Raw genomic sequence first — 18415 nt, 5'->3', positions numbered from 1 at the left:
ATCAAAAGTAACTTATAAGGCGTCCTGCATGTAGGGTGGTCTCCACATAAAACACAAATGGCATTTCAAGTTTTTACAACAGATGCAGCACTTGCAAAGGAATACAAGAGACTGATGCTGATTTAGCTTTGATTGGTGGGAAATGGAGAAATGCTAAGCAGCTGTGGTAAGACAATAAGGGTTTATTCAAGAGAAAACACAAAGCCTTGCTGGTTTGTGGTAGTACCAGTGAAATGCACACATAAATACACTGAGCATGTTTACAGAATCAGTTTGATGAAAGACGTAGTTACATAGTAACTATGAGAACAGCATTGCTTTCTATCTAATAAATAAACTAAAAAATACTTACTTTAAAGTTTAAAGTATTTAACACTTTGCATAATCATAAACATGATATTACTGAATCATAATTAGTGATTTATTGATGTGTATATCTCTTAAACATTGTATTGTTAATGATTTTAATCACTTATATTATTATATTATTAAGTAAAGGATCTTGAATATGCATCTGCCATGCAAAAAGAAAAGAAGAAGACAGCAGAGATTTATGGATGTAGTGAAGGAGAACATGGAAAGGGTTGGTGCTAGGAAATGAGGGTCACCACAGCTGAAGGAAGAAGAAGCCTTATATGCATTTAATCTAAAAAATAATAAATAATGAAAGCTTTAATGTGTGGAGTACAGAGTGCAATAATAGTTAAAAGTAACAGATAAAATACATTAAACTTGAGTAAAGTATTCTTCAACCTTCTTCAACCGCACATCTTCAACCTTTCCCTCTCTCTGTCTGTAGTCCCAGCCTGCTTCAAAATGGCCACCATCGTCCCTGTACCCAAATCCTCCACCATCTCCTCATTGAACGACTGGCGACCTGTAGCCCTGACCCCCATCGTAAGCAAATGCTTCGAGAAGCTGGTCAGGGACTTCATCTGCTCTGCACTACCCGACTCACTGGACCCTCTACAGTTTGCATACCGCCACAACAGGTCCACTGATGATGCCATAGCCCTGACACTACATATTGCCCTGTCACACCTGGAGAAGAGAGACACGTATGTGAGGATGCTGTTTGTAGATTACAGCTCAGCATTCAATACCATCGTTCCCTCGAAGCTGGACAGGAAACTGCAGGATCTAGGACTGAGCAGCTCCCTCTGCAGCTGGATCCTTAGCTTCCTGTCTGACAGACGCCAGGTGGTCAGACTGGGCAGCATCACCTCATCCCCCATCACACTGAACACTGGTGCTCCACAGGGGTGTGTACTGAGCCCTCTCCTGTACTCACTCTACACCTACGACTGCACAGCCACTAACAACTCCAACATCATTGTGAAGTTTGCGGACGACACTACAGTGGTGGGTCTTATCACCAACGGTGATGAGACGGCTTACAGGGAGGAGGTCAGCGCCCTGACCCACTGGTGTCAAGACAACCATCTCACCCTCAACGTCGCAAAGACAAAGGAGTTGATAGTGGACTTCCGGAGGTGCAGAGAAGTACACACCCCCATCACCATCAACGGCGCTGCTGTGGAGAGAGTGAGCAGCTTCCGGTTCCTTGGAGTACATCTGGCTGAGGATCTTACGTGGTCAGTACACACAAACAAAACAGTGAAGAAGGCGCAGCAGCGCCTCTTCTTTCTCAGGAGACTGAAAAGATTCGGCATGAGCCCCCGCATCCTCAGGACCTTCTATCACTGTGCCATTGAGAGCATCCTCACTGGATGCATCACCACCTGGTATGGCAACAGCACCGCCTACAACTGCAAAGCTCTCCAGCGAGTAGTGCGGTGCTCTGAACGGATAATTGGAGGTGAGCTTCCCTCCCTCCAAGACATCTACAGGAAGCGCTGCCTGAGGAAAGCGGGGAGGATCATCAAGGACTCCAGTCACCCCAGCCATAAACTGTTCAGACTGCTTCCATCAGGAAGGAGGTTCTGCAGCATCCGGTCCCGTACCAGCAGACTGAGAGACAGCTTTTTCCATCAGGCCATCAGACTGCTGAACACGTCATAGACACCTCAGCTTCACTACTGGAACTTCAACATTATGCACTCCACACTGTATATAAATGCCACTTGTTTTGCACATATTCAACTCTGTATATTTTATATATTTTATTATTATTATTATTATTATTTATTTATTTTTTTTAATTTTTTTTTTACTATTTAATTTGTAAAAATGTGTATACACACACACACACACACACACACACACACACACACGTAGGAAAATATTTAGTATACACATCCAGAAATGCATACACTATTATATATTGTACATATATTTATTAGTTTCAGGTTGGCCATTCTTGTATTTTGCTCGTTTGTGTTGTTGTGTTTGCACATCTCTGTTGCTTGTGGGGCTCGCACACAAGAATTTCACTCGCATGTGCTGTACCAATGTACCTGCACATGTGATGTGACAATAAAAGTGATTTGATTTGATTTGAGTTACATTCCAACTGGTCCTATCTATGTATTCATTTAACTGAGTTGGGGACTGCAAGATTATGGGTACTTTAGTTGTACTGTTTTAACACCAAACATGTATCGTGTAAAAATGTATTAACATTTATAGTTTATAACATACTGGCAACACATTGAAGATGTTAAGTACATGTATACACACTATAAATACTATCTGAAAGACGTTTGGGAAATAAGTAAAGAAAAAAAGTTTTAAAAAGTTGTTCAAAACTATCTTTCCCCAAAGGATAAATCTTGTGTTATCTCTTGTGTAAAAGTGCGCAAGTTTTGTGTGAAAAAGAAGTCATGAAAGGCCTCATTACACATTCTGATAATGTCGGTCACGAGATCCAATCAGAAGACGTTTCTGTACGTTACGCAAGCGCGTCGATGCACGCAGTGGTCTCTGTGACAGGCTAGCGCGCCAAATTGATGTTACCGACAACAGAAAACAAATTAATGCTTAGCTAGCCACAAAACTACCCAGTACACGTCGCGGAGAGTCTTAGGACGAAATTGTTTTCCTGTCAAAGCTCAGACTGAGGCACCTGGTCCGCTGTCAGGATGGGTCTGCTCGAGCGTTGCCAGGAGCTTTTTAAGACCTCAAACTTGTATGAGGTTCTGGGAATCAACAAAGAGGCGACAGAGGCTGAGATCCGGAGGAGCTACTACAAAGTGTCGCTGAAAGTCCATCCAGACCGGGCTCCTGACGACCCGCTGGCCACAGAGAAATTTCAGGTGAACGCTCGTTGTTGTTGTGACAACACACATACACGCAGAGATTAAGCTAGGCTTGCGAGCTAGCTAACGCAGCTAACTGTAGTTGCCGTGAATAATCTCGCACTGTGCCATCACAGACTTCACCCCAGTAGCATCCAGTCGCGGGATTTGGACATGCGTTTGTGGTATCTACATGATTACAGAGATGTTTTGAGCATCCCCCAGTGATACTGAATTTTCACAGTAATTCAGGTGCAAAGCAGACTCGTTAGGTAATTTATATCCCCACATATAAGTTACCCTGTAAACTGAATTCAACACTTTGCTTACTACCTCAAATAGAACCTGTATTAGAAAGTCAAGCAGGCTAAACGAAACAGTTGAGAAACTAAGTCTCACATCTATGGTGAGAGCCATTATCCACAAATGGAAAAAACGTGGAACAGAACCTTCCCATCAAAGACTCATCCAGGAGGTAAAAAATAACCCCAAACAACATCTAACGAACCTCACTTGTCTCTGTTAAAGTAAGTGTTCATGATTCAATGATAAGAAAGAGACTGGGCAAAAATGACATCCACTGGAGAGTTCAAAGGCGAAAACCACTACTGATTAAAAAGACCACAAAGGCTCATGTCACATTTGCAAAAAAAACAAACAAAAAACATTGTAATGATCCCCATGCCTTTTGGGAAAATATTCTGTGGACTCGCTAGGTAAAGTTGAACTTTTGGTTTGAGTTACATCAGGGTGTAAAACGAAGACATAATTTCATAAGTATGATATGACGTTATTGTGATGGCCGCTGCTGGTTTAGGACCTGAATGACTTGCTGTTATGGATGGAACCATGAATTCTGAAAATGCAGAAAGTCCTGAAGGGGAATGTGTCAAGCAGAGACAAAAAGAAAAAAAAAGAAAAAAAAAAAACAAAGATTATGCAGTGGCCTAGTTTAAGTCCAAACTTAAATCAGATCCAGATGTTTTGGCATGACATTAAAAAGGCCGATCATGGTCAAAAACCTTCCAATGTGGCTGAATTAAAACACTTCTGTTGTAAAGAAGAGCGGGCCAGATTGCCTCCACAGTGATGTGAAAGCCTCATTGCCAGTTATCACAAACACTTGATTGCCATTCTTGCTGCCAGTGGTGGTTAAACCAGTTATTAGGTTTAGGGGTAATTACCTTTTCACATAGGGCCATATAGGTTTGGATCGGCTTGAATTCCAAAAATAAAAGTATTTAAAATAGCACTTTGTATTTATCTGGGTTTTGTCTAATATCAAAATGTGTTTAGTGATCTAAAAAATGTCAGTGATATGGGGGGGGGAAAAAAAAGGGGGGGGGGGGGACAGAAAACAGGGGAGGCAAATACTTCTTGCAACAAAACTGTTAATCTAGTGTTGTCAGGTAAAGGCACTTGCTAAGGTATTGGAAGTTATTGACCATAATGAATTAATGAATGACTTTAAATAATAATAATAAATTTTATTTTAAAGCACCTTTCAGAACACTCAAGGACACTGCACACAGCAGAATAATAAAAACATGCATAAAAGCAGACAATTTACAAAATCATATAATGCAAAACATAAAACAGATTTAAAATAGCAGAATGGAAAAGGTTATGTGGGATAAGCTATTTTGAACAGGTGAGTTTTGAATCTAGACTTAAAAAGAGAAAAGGAAGTAATATTTCTTATATCAGGAGGTAGGCAATTCCAAAGTCGAGGAGCAGAGCAGCTGAAAGCCCTGCTCCCCATAGTGGCGAGGCGGGGGGAGGGGGCAGAGAGAGAAAGAGAAGAAGATGATTTAAGACGCCAAGCTGGAATGGTGATCTGAACCAAATCAGCGAGATATGGAGGGAAGAGAAGATGAATAGCCTTACATGTATACAAAAGTATTTTAAAATTGATGCGATATTTGACCGGCAGCCAATTAAGCTGTTGCAGGACAGGGGTGATGTGGTAAATAGATGGGGTCCTTGTGATAATAGCAGAGTTCTGGACACGTTGAAGCTTATGTATGGACTTTTGGGTGAGACCAAAAAGAAGTGAATTGCAGTAATCAATCCGAGAAGTAACAAAGCTATGAACAAGAATAGCAGTGGCATGTGGAGTGAGAAAAGGATGGACAAGATTAATGTTGCGCAATTGGAAATATGCAGACCGAATAACATTATTGATGTGTGAATTAAAAGATAAAGTCCTGTCGAGGATGACACCCAAACTTTTCACATATGGAGAAACAGAGACCGGTGAGTTATTGATAGTAACAGAGAAGTTATTAGTTCTGGATAATGTTGATTTAGAGCAGGGGTGTCAAACTCAAATACACAGTGGGCCAAAATTCAAAACTAGAACAAGGTCGCGGGCTAACATTAATATTTATTGAAAAATATCTTCCTCCAGATTTAAGAATTAATCTCTTCTTATGGACTCAAACAAGTTTTGCTGAAAAACTGAATGTGGAACAAGCAAAGCTTAATACTAAACAATGTATATATTAGCTGTATAATACCAGTAGGCCAGCTCTAATAGTAATTTGGTATGGCTTCGCAGGCCACATGTAATTAGGCTGCGGGCTAAATTTGGCCCGCGGGCCAGAGTTTGACACCTATGATTTAGAGCCTGCCAAAAGAAGCTCTGATTTATTTTGGTATATGAAAATGCCTATAATATAAAGGCTGTGGCAGCATCTCACAAATGTCTCTTGTCTAGTTCGTATATGTGTATATATAGGTGCGGCATTTTACAGACTAATATCAAGTAATGGCCTCAGTTCATCAGTGTTTCAATGCACCTCTAAATCAGTGTGTAATACCATAGTTTTCAGTAAGAGTTGTATTTTGGTGTGAAATGTCCCTACAGGTGTTGGGAAAGCTGTACGCGGTGCTGAGCGATAAGGAGCAGAAGGCTATTTACGATGAGCAGGGAGTGGTGGATGAAGAGTCTGACGTCCTGAAGCAAGACCGCTGTTGGGAAGACTATTGGAGACTGCTTTTCCCAAAGGTACCAGAGCACAGAGTGATTTTTGTTTTTTCACTAACATGACTCACTAATGAGTCACAGTGAATGTTGTTTGTCTGTCTGTGTCCTGGGATGATGTGACACCTGTCACTTAGAGGAGGAGGTTACAGCAAATATATGGTCAGACTACACCTATGCATAATAGTAAATTGATACAAGCATAATATATTTCAATTTGTTTGTTTTATTATTAATTCATTAATGTTCATATTAGTCTTCACAACATGCTGTCTTTCCACCCACCTCATAGATCACAGTCCAGGACATACTTGAGTTTGAGAAGACGTACAAGGGCTCTGACGAGGAGCGACAGGATGTGATCAAGCTTTACTTACAGCACGAGGGAGATATGGACGCCATCACCGCCTCAGCTCTGTGCTGCTCCCAAGAAGATGAGCCCAGGCTGTGCAGCATGATCCAAGATGCCATCGATAGTGGCGAAGTAACAGCCTTCCCAGCTTTTACTCATGAGACCGAGAAGAAGAAAAGGGCCCGGAGGAAGAGGGTGAGAGATGTGTTGGTGTTGAATCACAACTTATGTGCAGGGTTTTGTTTTGTTTTTTTGCCATGATTGTTAGATGGCCAAAAGTACTTGTAAAACTTTAATCATTGCTAATAATTTGTAAGAAATGAGTACAAAAGATAAGGCTCCAGCGTCTTTGAGCTTAATGATTGCACCTAACCTTGCAGGCTGATAGAGAGCGCCAAGAAGCAGAGGAAATGCAGAAAAAGATGGGGCTGGACGACCAGGATGACAGTCTTGTGATGATGCTTAAGGTGACAAATGCATGTGCAGATGTTAGAAAGTTTCAGGGGTATAGCTTGTTTATCCTCTGACTAACTTTGCTTTCTTCTTGTTTCCTTCTCTGCAGCAACGACAGCAGTCCAGAGAGCAAAATTTTAACAGTTTCCTGTCTGACCTGGAAGCAAAATACTCCAAGAAAAGTGCCCCAAAACCCCAAAAAGGAAAAAAAGCAAAAAAGTAAAATGTTCTAATATTAGTAGATACAATGTATGTAAGTTCTGGAAGATAACCACATTCACAAAACAAACAACTTTGGAAGAACATTCATATACACAGTTGTACAGCTGCATTCTGTAATCATTGAAATGATCAGCCTCAGTAGCTTTTATGTGACGCTGTATTTTGTCTCATTTGTTTTTTCTGTTAATCTTAAAAAATAAAAAAAAAAGACCCAAAAAAACCAAATAAATCCAGTTATGTAACACATCATTGCTTCACAGCGTTGTTTATTTATTTATTTTTACAAAACAGGTTAAAAGAAAATGCATTGCAGAAAATTGTTGACTTTTTTTCAAGCTTTGTGGCATGGCTGTCTGATAAATGATCCTGAATACATATAAATTTACCTTTTTGCAGTAACCCTGATGTTACCTGTCAAAGCACCCCCACTTGGCTTAGCTTAGATTTAAAAACGTTACATCCCGTAAAATGTTTTGTACATACGTGACAAGCTATTTACAAATAAAGTTTTATATCACTGCCTCTTATGTTCCTTTTGCTGTCGTGTCATGCAGTTTAAAACCCACAGCCCCTCTCGTGATTTAAAATAAGCTCGTCTTTTTGTTTTCCTTCCTGTGTACGATGATATGCAAAGAGGCTATGGATAAATGCTTGTCGTGTCCCTATAAAAGATACAGTACCAAACTCTCTGATTTAGCTTCAGAGAGGAAAAAAAAAGTGCTTTTTATCCTCTGTAATCCTGTCGGGATGAATGTGTTATTCCCTGCATAGTGGGTTCCTGGTACAACAATGCAGCACAGAGGATAATATACAGTACGTTCACATATAAATAGATATATACATATTTACATCATACATGAACTAAGGTCTAAATATGCAGCTCATACTGTACATGAAGATGGAGTTATTGTTAATAATTATTTCTGTTTGGCAGCCTCATAAGCTGATTTTTGAAGTACAAAAATAGGGTTTTAACAAAAATATTACAAAAGCAGCATAATATGAAAAAAAAGAACCTGCTACTTCTGTAAAACAAAACAGTTCAGTGGGCACGGATGCTGCAGAGCATTGCACTTTGTTGCACTTTAATAAAGATGAGTGGCTCAAAAGTCTGGAGTTTAGAGGCAAACTACAAGCCAGGTCTGCTGGCTCTGGATGAGATGCCTCCTCGGGTGTGAGACCGAGACGGGACTGACGCAGGCACCAGTGGAGCTGAGAGGAAGAATTTAAAAAAAAATTATAATAATTTTAAGTTAATAAACAACCTTAAAACCGTACTTGCTGCTTCAATCTCCCGCATTTATAGTTCAGTTCTGAGGCCCGAGTATGAAAGAGTTTCATCAGCCACTTTAATCTACTGACCTGGGACAGGGGCTTGCGGGTCTGGCTCCTCTTCGTCTTTGATGGGCGAGTGCCCCAAGGGGTGGTGGGAAAATGAGTCCAAAAAAGACGAGCTGCTGATGCCAAGACTGATGCCCGTCACACCGATTCCAAGGGAGTCTGGTGCAATGAAGGAATAAATGAATGCATAAGTTATTAGGCGATGTGCTACGAAACGCGCCTTAAAGTGCATGTTCAAAACAGGAAACGGGCCGAGAAAAGCAGGAGTGTTAGCTCACAGTATCAGTGATTCACTTTACCCCAGGATGAACTGTTGAAGGTTATGAACTATGAGAGCAAATAAAAATGATTGTTTTATTGAAGTATATCCACACACTGAGTCCGCTATAACAAGCAGTATGATAACAATACTGCTTAGCTAAAACTTAACTAGAAGAACAGTAAAGGACGAATGAATAGAACAGAGCTAAAAGTAGCAGTGAAATGAATGGGATTGCATACATACAGAAGTGTATTAGCCTTTTTTTAAACAATAAAATCAACTTTTATTTAACTTTAAATGAACATATTTTGAACATGAGTAGTCGAAGAGGCAGATATAGTCCTACAGAGTGGCGTTCGGTAACCAGGGCAGTGCATCACATCAAAATTTTTAATGGTTTCTTTTCAAATATTCAGGCTGAATTTCTGACCTGTGCCCACAGAGGCTCTGCCTGGCCGCCCCTGCCCAATGTTGTCCAATACTGTGAAGGATCGACGGTATGGAGTATCTGACTGAAAGCAAAGTGAGGCGTCAAGCATGCTTACAATTCAGAATGTTAACCATACCAGCGAATAATATAGAGTTACTGATGCCATTGTGACCCGATCTACAATCTAATTACTGGAAAATAAAAAAACATTACAGGACAGCTTCTCTATGGAGTCAGAAATGAAATGACTGTATTTTCTCTGATGATTAACCAGCATCTCACCCTGTAAGTGTGGGTTGTGTTGGGGCGAGAGAAAACGTCCAGTAGGTGGTGGCGATCCCTCGGAACTGAGCTGCCAGCTTTGTCATTTATAGCACTGTGGGCACGGCTAGATGGGCCCTTCTGGCGCTGGAGGGATATTTTAAAAAAGAAAAAGAGAAAAGGGCACAAAGTTGACTGTCTGGCTTTATCTACATTCATAAAACACTCTCTCTAGGTTTACTGGCACATTACTTAATTATCTACTTGGTGAGAGTGCCTGTACCTGTGCAGTTTTAGATGGCTGCCCTGAGTAAGATGAGTCTGGGTCTCCGGTGCTAATGGGCGGAAGGAGTGTGTTTCTGCTTAGAGGCAATGGTGGAGAGTTCAGTTGGTCACTGGCTGTGGGTCTGTGGATGTGTGGATGAAGACAGTTTTGTCATTTTATCCATGCTTCATTAATAGCTCCCCTTTTTTTAAAGAGATTTCAGAGGGGTTACTGTTAAACCCATAATAGAAGAGAGGATAAAGGCCTAAAGTTTAATTTACCTTTTCTGGGCCCTATGTGCACGGCTATTTATTGTCTAGATGCACATAGACTGCATTTCGTTGCCTTGGACTTGTGACATGTGCAATCACAATAAAGTTGAATTCTATTCTATTCTATTCTAAAATCAAGTTTGTTGAAAGCAGCCACAAATATGTGTCAGACAGAACTAAACTGAAATCAGTCTGACATCCCAGAGAGCAGTTTACACTCTGATTTTCCAACATACTGGGTGCTTCTTCATATGCTGCACAATAGTTATACATGAACAATCAAGCACTAGTCAATCAGTGTGGAAGCTCACTACCCGACAACATCTGACAACAGGCTGAGTCCTGCATGTGGCACTGCCACAGCAATAAGCTGAAATGGAGTCTGTTCTAAAGGCAAGTTCTCTCTACATCTGCAAAACTTCACAGGGTGTAGGAGGGAATGAGGAGAGAAAAAGGGAGCAATGTAGGAACTGGGGTGGGTTCTCGTGATGTTAAAACTCACAGACGTGTCCCGCGGATGAACTCATCCATGGATCCCACTGCGCTCGACTGACTCGGATTGGGAACAAGAGGCAGGAGGGTTCGGGGAGGAGGGTTCCTGCGTCGGGCCGATTGTGCTGGGCGGGACAGCGAGGAAGAGCTCTGCTCCAGGGGTCGGCGAGGGCGAGGTTTGTTGGAGGGGACCGCGCTAGATCCCGGTCTGTGAGACGCACGCTCTTCTGACTCCCTGAGTGGGAAGGAAAGAGAGCAAAACACGTTCGATGAATAGTCTGTTTGCAACCAGCCAACTGGCTGAGGACTCTGCCAAACAAGGTGTTAGGACCAGGGACAAAAACACTGCATGAATGATGCTCTGTACCTCTTGTTCTGCAAAATGTGTTTTTCAGTAAATGGAAAACTGCAAGATATCTTTGTCTCTTTTCTCTGAGTTAAAGATTTAAATCACATATTAGAATTCAGAATTGTGCTAAAATTAATTTCCCTGTTTGTTTTTAGTTTTTTAGTTTTTTTTAAAGCCACTGCTCACAGGTTAAGACAGTAATATGTGATCATACTGGCTTCTATCCGGCACACCCAGGTTCCTCTGCTGAAGGGGGATGCTGTGGATCACGATGAGGTCGTTCAGGTTGTGCTGAGTCGCGGCTGCTCCTACAGGGACTCTTCCAGCCTGGGGTTTGGTGTGAGATGAGTGACAGATAGTAATGAGACAGATGGGATGAAAAGTAAAAGATGGAAATGATTAAGGGGTCAAGGAGGGGAGGGAGATAGGAGGGGACAAAACACATAATATAAGAAGAGGCTAATAGGGCTAGTTATTTCCATATGTATAGTGCAGAAAAATTGCCAAGAAATGGTTATTCGTCATGCAGTGATGTAAGGAGGGCCCCATATTTGCTATGGCACCAAAAAGACAACAGTCATAACACTAAAAATGCAACAAAAACAATAAGTAGCAAAATAATACATTCCAGCACTCTCCTAAAAAAGGAAGGCTCTAACTACAGTTAAACTTGTACACGTTTAAAGTAAGTTGCAGGTAATGAAAAAGATAAACAGATGGCGACGCTTCAGTGTTAATCAACAGTCACAAACACGTTTAATCTAGAGGTAAAGATAATGAGCCGCTGTGGACGGCATGCACACAGCACGCCACCATTTTGGCTCTAAGTGAGGGAGTTACATACACTGGAAGGCCTTTTCTGCTTTTTGGATTTCCGCCTGGACTTGTGCTTTGAGCCCCTTGACTTTGTGTTCTTTAAGTGAGAGTAGAAGAGGACATGTCCAAAGAAAGAGACAGTGGATAGAAAGGAAAGGAAGGAAGAAGTGTAAGTGAGAAAGAGGGTAATAAGAACAGAAGAAAAATGGATAAAAAAATAAAAAAGAATGACCAAAAGAGATGAAATAAGACAAAATACATTGGCATGGTGAAGAGTGGAAAGTGAAGAGGGAAGAAAAGAAAACAGTTAATGAACTGGAAGCGCTGAAAGAGTGAAGAGCAACAGGCAGAGGTAATAATTAAGTGTGAACTCTGGAGGAGACACATATGACTCTAGGTAAAATGAGTCTTACCTCAATCCATACAAAAAATGTATTCATTAACTCTATAAGACTAAACTTGCCAATTCAAATGACTTCTTTTCAATTACTACATTGTCATTATTAAAGTGAAAAAGGCGCCACATAATAGCGACACTTTTTTAAATATACAAAGGAAATCTATAACTATTTATGTTCTTCTATTATAACATAGTCACTTAGTTTGATGGCATCTACTAAAAGGAAAAAAAAATTAAATTTTGACCCTCCTGATAGTCATGAAAGTGAAACGAGGCCCACAGTCTGAACTCCCTTAGACGCACCCCGGTTCCTCCCATTACTCCTCAGACCACTGACCTGGAACTGCATGCCAGCTGTGAGTGGGGGCACCCGGCTCTGGCCAAGTTTGGGCAGCATCGTGGGCAGCGTGGAGAGCAGCATAAAGGGATTCTGGAAATCTTGCTGCACGGGGCTCAAGTTCCCAGAAATATTTTCATCATCTGCCAATGACAAATTTAAAACTGTTGTGCATAAGAATGTCGATTTGTTAATTAGAGTTCAGCCTAACGCATGCAAACCAGTCAAATTCAGCCTACGTGAAGTGCAGCATTCCCAGTGGCGTTGAACCAGCTCTTTCATGCAGCCAATGAGCTGCCGCCACACATCATCAAACAGCAGATCGAGAACAGCGTGGCGGCGACACCGGTATGGTGAGACTGGGGGCAGACATTTATGCCTCCGACTCGACTCGGAGCAATCCTGTTCCCACTGGTCATCCTCCCTGCAGAAATAGGATCTTATAAGAAAATGAACAACACATAAACAGCAATTCTGAAAACAGAGTAACTTACAAGTCTGTGCTATCAAAAGCAAGATATTCCTCCATCTGACCCTCTAGTTCAGTCACTCTATTCTTGTTATGGCTGCCAATGCCGCTGGAGGTACCAGGCTGAGCGTCCAAGTCTGGTGAATTGGATCTGATCAGATGTGCTCTCCGGCCCTGCACATTCAACCTTACCCCCACCAAGAGAAGACGAGACTTAGTTAAACAAGGTCATTTCCATAAAAACTAAATCCCTCAAATTCAGCAGACAACCACATCTTGAAAAGTAGAATTAACATAATTTTAATATGTACAAACAGGCTTAATCTAATCTCTTTTATATCAACTCGATTTACGGAAAAACTAGTTAGATAGCAGAGCAGCCTAATTCCTACTAGTCTATCAGTTAAAAGTGTGAGTCAAAGCATCATTTTCTCAGAACCATGATACCCACCATGACTTTGGCTCAGATTATTAATTAAAAAGCCAGAGGATCTAGGTCACAAAACCAGAGTCAGCCAGGACTCCTCTATAATTGATGCAAAAACAGGAGTAATCTGGACAGCCAACATCCACTCAAGACAGACAGACAGAGGCATTGCAGTTTTTCTTTAAATAATAAAGCAAGATATGGCTCTTTTGGGCTTTGAACATACATAACTGCTGTAAACTGTTCCATAGTTAGTTAGTGTTAACAGAGTTTATTGACAGTAATGGCTGATAATTCTTGTCTCTGCTGTTTCAGAGTATAAGCTGAAGACTGACTGATAAAACAAAGTATAATGTCCATTTTAAGCGGCAGTGACAGGCTGTTCTGAGTAACGTCTGACATTCCTTCAGCCAAGAATGATAAAAGCGATAACATATCAGCCATAATTATGTGGACACAAATCAAACATAACAGCCTAAGATACTATCTAAACTCCACCCTCCAAGATAACGCTAGATCAGATAGTGAGATACCACTCACACACGCAGAGATATCTTCGTATATCTGAGAGAGATGCAACAGGTGATCTCTAACCTTATGTATCGACTCAGTGCAGAGTTGAGACTTTGAGACTTACTCTGTTCCTTCCCTGTCTTTCTCCTGGGGTTTAACGCTGCTTTCTTTGCCCGCTGACAGCCTGCTGGAAGCGCTGCCTTTCCCTGAGGTAGTATACCACTGGAAGCCTTCATCACTGGGACACAGCAGCTGAGTCCCCAGGATACTGAGTGACACACACACACAATGAATATGTAAAACAAGTGTGATTCTGTAGAAGAATGGAACACCTTCACAGGTTTTTCTCCACAATCAGAATTAGTCTTTGATCCCACTGCTGCCCCATTTCATTGGGAATTTAAAAAAAGGGCTGGCAGATGATAGGAGACGGCGGATTAAATACCGAAGATGAGGGAAACGTGTGGCCCACTGCTGACATTCATCCTGGAGCCCCTGGAGTATCCCTCCCCCACTGCCTCTTCCCTCATAAAGATCTTTGTCGATCTCCTCAAACATTTGCTGCACCTGCCGTGATGCCGCCTTGTCAAACTCCTATGGGATGGAAACAGGAACACAGGAAAGAGAGTTATTCTTCACGACTAAAACTCCCCACATTTTACTTACTGGCAACATATCGCTATTCAATGCAAGCAACAACGTGCATGATAATTAGCTCCTACTCTCTTGAGGTGCATTCAAGTGTCAAGTTGTTCATGTCATAAAAAAAGGTCAGGGCGGAGAACGATGTATATTTAAAAGATGTCTCTTAACTGAGAGTTTCCACAAATTTGTGAAAAAGAGGCAAATGTTAGTGATTAAATGAAAATCTAACACAGGACTGCAGCAATGTGTTTGTGTCTATAATAAGACAACAGAAAAAAAAGAAGAAAATCAACATATCGAGTGTTTTAGTGTGCACAGTGTGTACATCCTTTGTTTTACAGACAGAGTCAGGCTGGCATCAACAGTTTTCTCGTGAGCAGACTTACATCGTAGCCCCAGGAGAAAACAGAGCTCCTCTCGGTTGAGATGCCAGTACCCGTGGAGCTGTGAATACCTAACCAGGACTGGCTGGAGTCTACTGAGATGACAGTGGGGCACTGAGAGTGGCCTGAAGCAGCAGATGTCTCTGAGCTAAGCACAAAGACAAAACCGTTATGTAGCCTGGCTGTAAAATCAATGTGAAGAACCAAATGCCCTATATGAAGTGTCCTGTGTTTCTAGCACTCGTTCTTCCTTTTCAACACGCGATTTCTCTTTTCATCAGTTTTTCTTGTACCAGAAGAAACGGAAGAAACCAACAACTTGTATAATCTGAAAAATAAGCCTCTGTTACTCCGCTGAGGGAATCGAACTGGTGTCAGCTGCTGATATTATCAAGGTGGAAAGTGTAGGCCAAATGTCAAGGCAATTGAATATTCTAACAGGCTGCCTCATATTTTATTCTTTTAACTGCGCATCTGAAGGAGGCAATGTGATATGAATTAATCCACTGCTTCTGGGTGTCACATAGCAAGAGCCCTGAGAATCAGTTGTCTGCTCAAGATGGTGTAACATTACAAAATACACAAGCATGAGAATGTGTGTATGTGTGACTGGTTGCAGGCTGTTTTATTTCAGCCTTATTCTGGTGTTGCTTAGGTTTGTCTGCTTACATAACAGCCAAGAAGCAAGGCTTGACTACTCTGCAGTCATTTTGTAACATACTCTAGGCACTTATTTGAGCACAGAGTTTCTTAAGTACCACTGTCTTTGTTCTCACACAGATTTCAATACAATACTGTAACAAGCCTGGCGTGTGAGTCCTTCTGCAGAATGACCAGGACTCAGTTACCTGTTGTGCGCAGAAGCAGCTTCCTGCAGGTCATGGAGGTAGCACGGAGGGGTTTGGTTGTCGTCTGCTTCTTCTGGAAGAGGATGGTGGTCAAGGCTGCTTCGAGACAACCCACGACTGCAATAAAGACAGATTTAGAGCATTCAGTGAAAAAGCAATCAACAAAAGAGTGTGCAATTGCATTTTGGGATGCTAGGGAAGGATATTAATATGTCAGCTCCAACTACCAAGTCTGAATCTGAACACTGTGTTGAAATACAATAGAAAAAAGCATGCATGCAACTAAGGTGTGCAAAAGCTCCATTACCATGAGTCTTATTAAAATTATTTTTGCAATGAGAAACACGGCCTTTATAAAAGGGAATGATAAGGTCAAAGCAGATTACGATGGATCTAAAGGAATCAGATGTAGAGTCCCTATTATAGTCACTGATGAACTTATGGCACATATACAGTGCTGTGAAAACTATTTGCCATCCTTCCTAATGGCTGATTCAGATCATCAGTCAAATGTTAAGATTCGACAAAAATAACTCTGGTAAATACAACATTGAGTTTTTAAATGGATGTATGGGTAAAAAAAATAATTGCTCCTAAACCTAATAACTGGCTTTGCCACCCTTGGCAGCAAGAACTGCAATTTAGAGTTTGTGTTTGCGATAACAGGCAATGCTTAAAATTCACTAGGGAAGAATTTTGGCCCACTCATCTGTGTAGAATTGTCATAACTCAGCCACACTGGTGGTTTTTTGAGCATGAAAGGTCATGCCAAAGCATCTCAATCAGATTTAAGTTCAGACTTTGACTAGGGCACTGTAAAACCTTAATTTGTCACCTCCATTCAGAATGCATTTGCTGGTGTGTTTCGAATTATTGTTCTGCTGCAGAATTCATATTTCCATCAATTATGCTTCATCTAGGTCCTGGGGCAGTAAAGCAGCCCCGGACCATCATACTACCACCACCATGTTTGAATGTTGCTGGCAGTTCTTTTTATGAAATGCTGAGTTAGTTTTACACCAGATAAAACAGGACATAAACCTTGTACAACATTCAACTTTTGTCTCATCAGTCCAAAGATTCTTTTCTCAAAAGTCTTCATGAAGGGATCACCAAGATGTTTTCTGGCAAACGAGATGAGGCTTTGTTTCTTTCTGGTCAGCAGTGGGTTTTGCCATTGAACTCTCCCCTGCATGCCATTTTTGCCCATTTTCTTTTTTTGTTGTTGTTGCTGAATGATGATCACTGATCTTAATTGAGACATACGAGGCCTGCAGTTTTCCAAAAGCCTTAGAAATGGCTTTGTCACCATTTCCAGAATAAAAAAAAAATCCAGTGAATTTGTTTCTCAGCTGTTTTTGAGTTTATGTAGATTGTGGCTCAGTGTGTTGCTTTTTGAGATCTTTTGAGATCTTTTCACCCACTTACTTAAATTATTTCTTAATTCAACAGGTCTGGCAGTAATCAAGCCTGGGTGTGGCTAGTGAAATTGAACACAGCTTTCCAAACAATGTGGTTAATTTATGGCATAACAAAGGAGGGCAAAGACTTTTTCACACAGGGGCAGGTAGGTTTGGATAGCTTCCCCCCCCACCCCAAATAAATGAAATCATTTAAAAACTGTATTTCACGTTTAGTTGAAATCTAAATCTTTGTTTAATATTTACTCATATTTGTCTATTTTTTTTGCTGCACTGTAATATGACAAGATGACATGAAGAAAACAGACACCAGTGAAAACAGCTGGAGATTATGTGTTTTTTAAACATTACACTGTGATTACACTTGATTCCATTGTATCTGCCCATAGTGTTGGTTTTGTATCTCTTATTGACTCAATCTCATTAAATAAATGTCTACATTTCATTCTTATGGCTTGACAGCTTTCTCTGGAGAGAAAATAAATAGAGTGGGTGGTATGAAATAAAAATGTGACAATCAACTGAGCTGATTGCCATGTTCACATTGCATCTGTCTAAAATAGACCACGGGCAAGCTGGAATATCGCCACATCGATCAACACAAATAATCATTTTTACTCTTTCTGTCACTAGTGTAGGTTAACAGTCAATCATCAAACCCCCCTCCACTGAATAATAGCAGCATTCAATAACCGTTAGGGAAGGAAAAAAATAAAGAAATTATGTCAGCTACTCACATCTCGAGTTTGTGCGATACAGGTCTCCGGTTGTATCGTGAAATCATTCTCCTTTGCCTCCGTTTTATATGCTCAAACCCTCTCCTCTCCTCCTCGCCTCCACTTCCAGGACGCTCAGGGAACGGTTCAGATGGAGCTCTGACATTTCCTCTAATATTAGCCCGCAGATACTCTGGATAGAGACGCTGTTTCTTAACGGCTGCAGCTAAGCTACGTCCAAAAAAACTAAGCTAGCTACTGGTACGAGGGTGGCCAGATTATTAAAAAAGGCACAAATAGCATCATACAATTTCCACATTCCCTCATAAAATAATACTTGGTTTACTAAATGAGCATATTAGGTAGCCCAGAAGTTCACTATTAATTACGTTTCTCTTGCTATATATATATGTATATATATACATACATTTTTTTTAATGAGTGTTTAACGTTATTGGAGCAAGCTATCGCCAGCTCATAGGATATTCTTTGCTAAAGCTAGCATCACCACCAACAACAAAAATAACGCGGGTGTCATGGATACGCAGCTTTGTTGCC

At 41.0% G+C, this 18415-nt stretch overlaps 2 protein-coding genes across 5 annotated transcripts; one reads left to right on the top strand and one right to left on the bottom strand.

Moving 5' to 3' along the window:
* Positions 1 to 2834: 2834 nt before the first annotated feature.
* On the top strand, positions 2835 to 7436 carry dnajc9 (DnaJ (Hsp40) homolog, subfamily C, member 9). Its single transcript, XM_026189777.1, has 5 exons — positions 2835 to 3215; positions 6067 to 6207; positions 6476 to 6730; positions 6916 to 7002; positions 7098 to 7436. The coding sequence occupies exons 1-5, from the start codon at positions 3042 to 3044 to the stop codon at positions 7209 to 7211; spliced, it is 771 nt and encodes a 256-aa protein (XP_026045562.1). The 5' UTR covers positions 2835 to 3041; the 3' UTR covers positions 7212 to 7436.
* A 13-nt stretch (positions 7437 to 7449) lies between these two features.
* fam149b1 (family with sequence similarity 149 member B1) lies at positions 7450 to 18341 on the bottom strand. Of its 4 annotated transcripts, none has more exons than XM_026189769.1 (16): positions 17879 to 18341; positions 15721 to 15837; positions 14876 to 15020; positions 14290 to 14438; positions 13969 to 14112; positions 12930 to 13091; positions 12675 to 12859; positions 12436 to 12578; positions 11727 to 11795; positions 11097 to 11209; positions 10544 to 10768; positions 9788 to 9911; positions 9526 to 9651; positions 9244 to 9325; positions 8573 to 8710; positions 7450 to 8422 (listed from the first exon to the last, which is right to left on the bottom strand). In XM_026189769.1, exons 1-16 carry the CDS (start codon positions 17923 to 17925, stop codon positions 8340 to 8342), a joined length of 2052 nt encoding a protein of 683 aa, XP_026045554.1. In that variant the 5' UTR covers positions 17926 to 18341; the 3' UTR covers positions 7450 to 8339. The 4 variants fall into 4 exon arrangements, with proteins under 4 accessions (XP_026045554.1, XP_026045555.1, XP_026045556.1 ...); XM_026189770.1 differs by having other exon boundaries at positions 9788 to 9863; XM_026189771.1 differs by lacking the exon at positions 11727 to 11795.
* Positions 18342 to 18415: the final 74 nt, after the last annotated feature.

This window comes from Astatotilapia calliptera, chromosome 13, assembly GCF_900246225.1.
Source record: "Astatotilapia calliptera chromosome 13, fAstCal1.2, whole genome shotgun sequence".
Classification (NCBI taxonomy): domain Eukaryota; kingdom Metazoa; phylum Chordata; class Actinopteri; order Cichliformes; family Cichlidae; genus Astatotilapia; species Astatotilapia calliptera.
The sequence above is the reverse complement of the archived record's forward strand: the minus strand, read 5'-3'. Positions and strand labels throughout refer to the sequence as shown.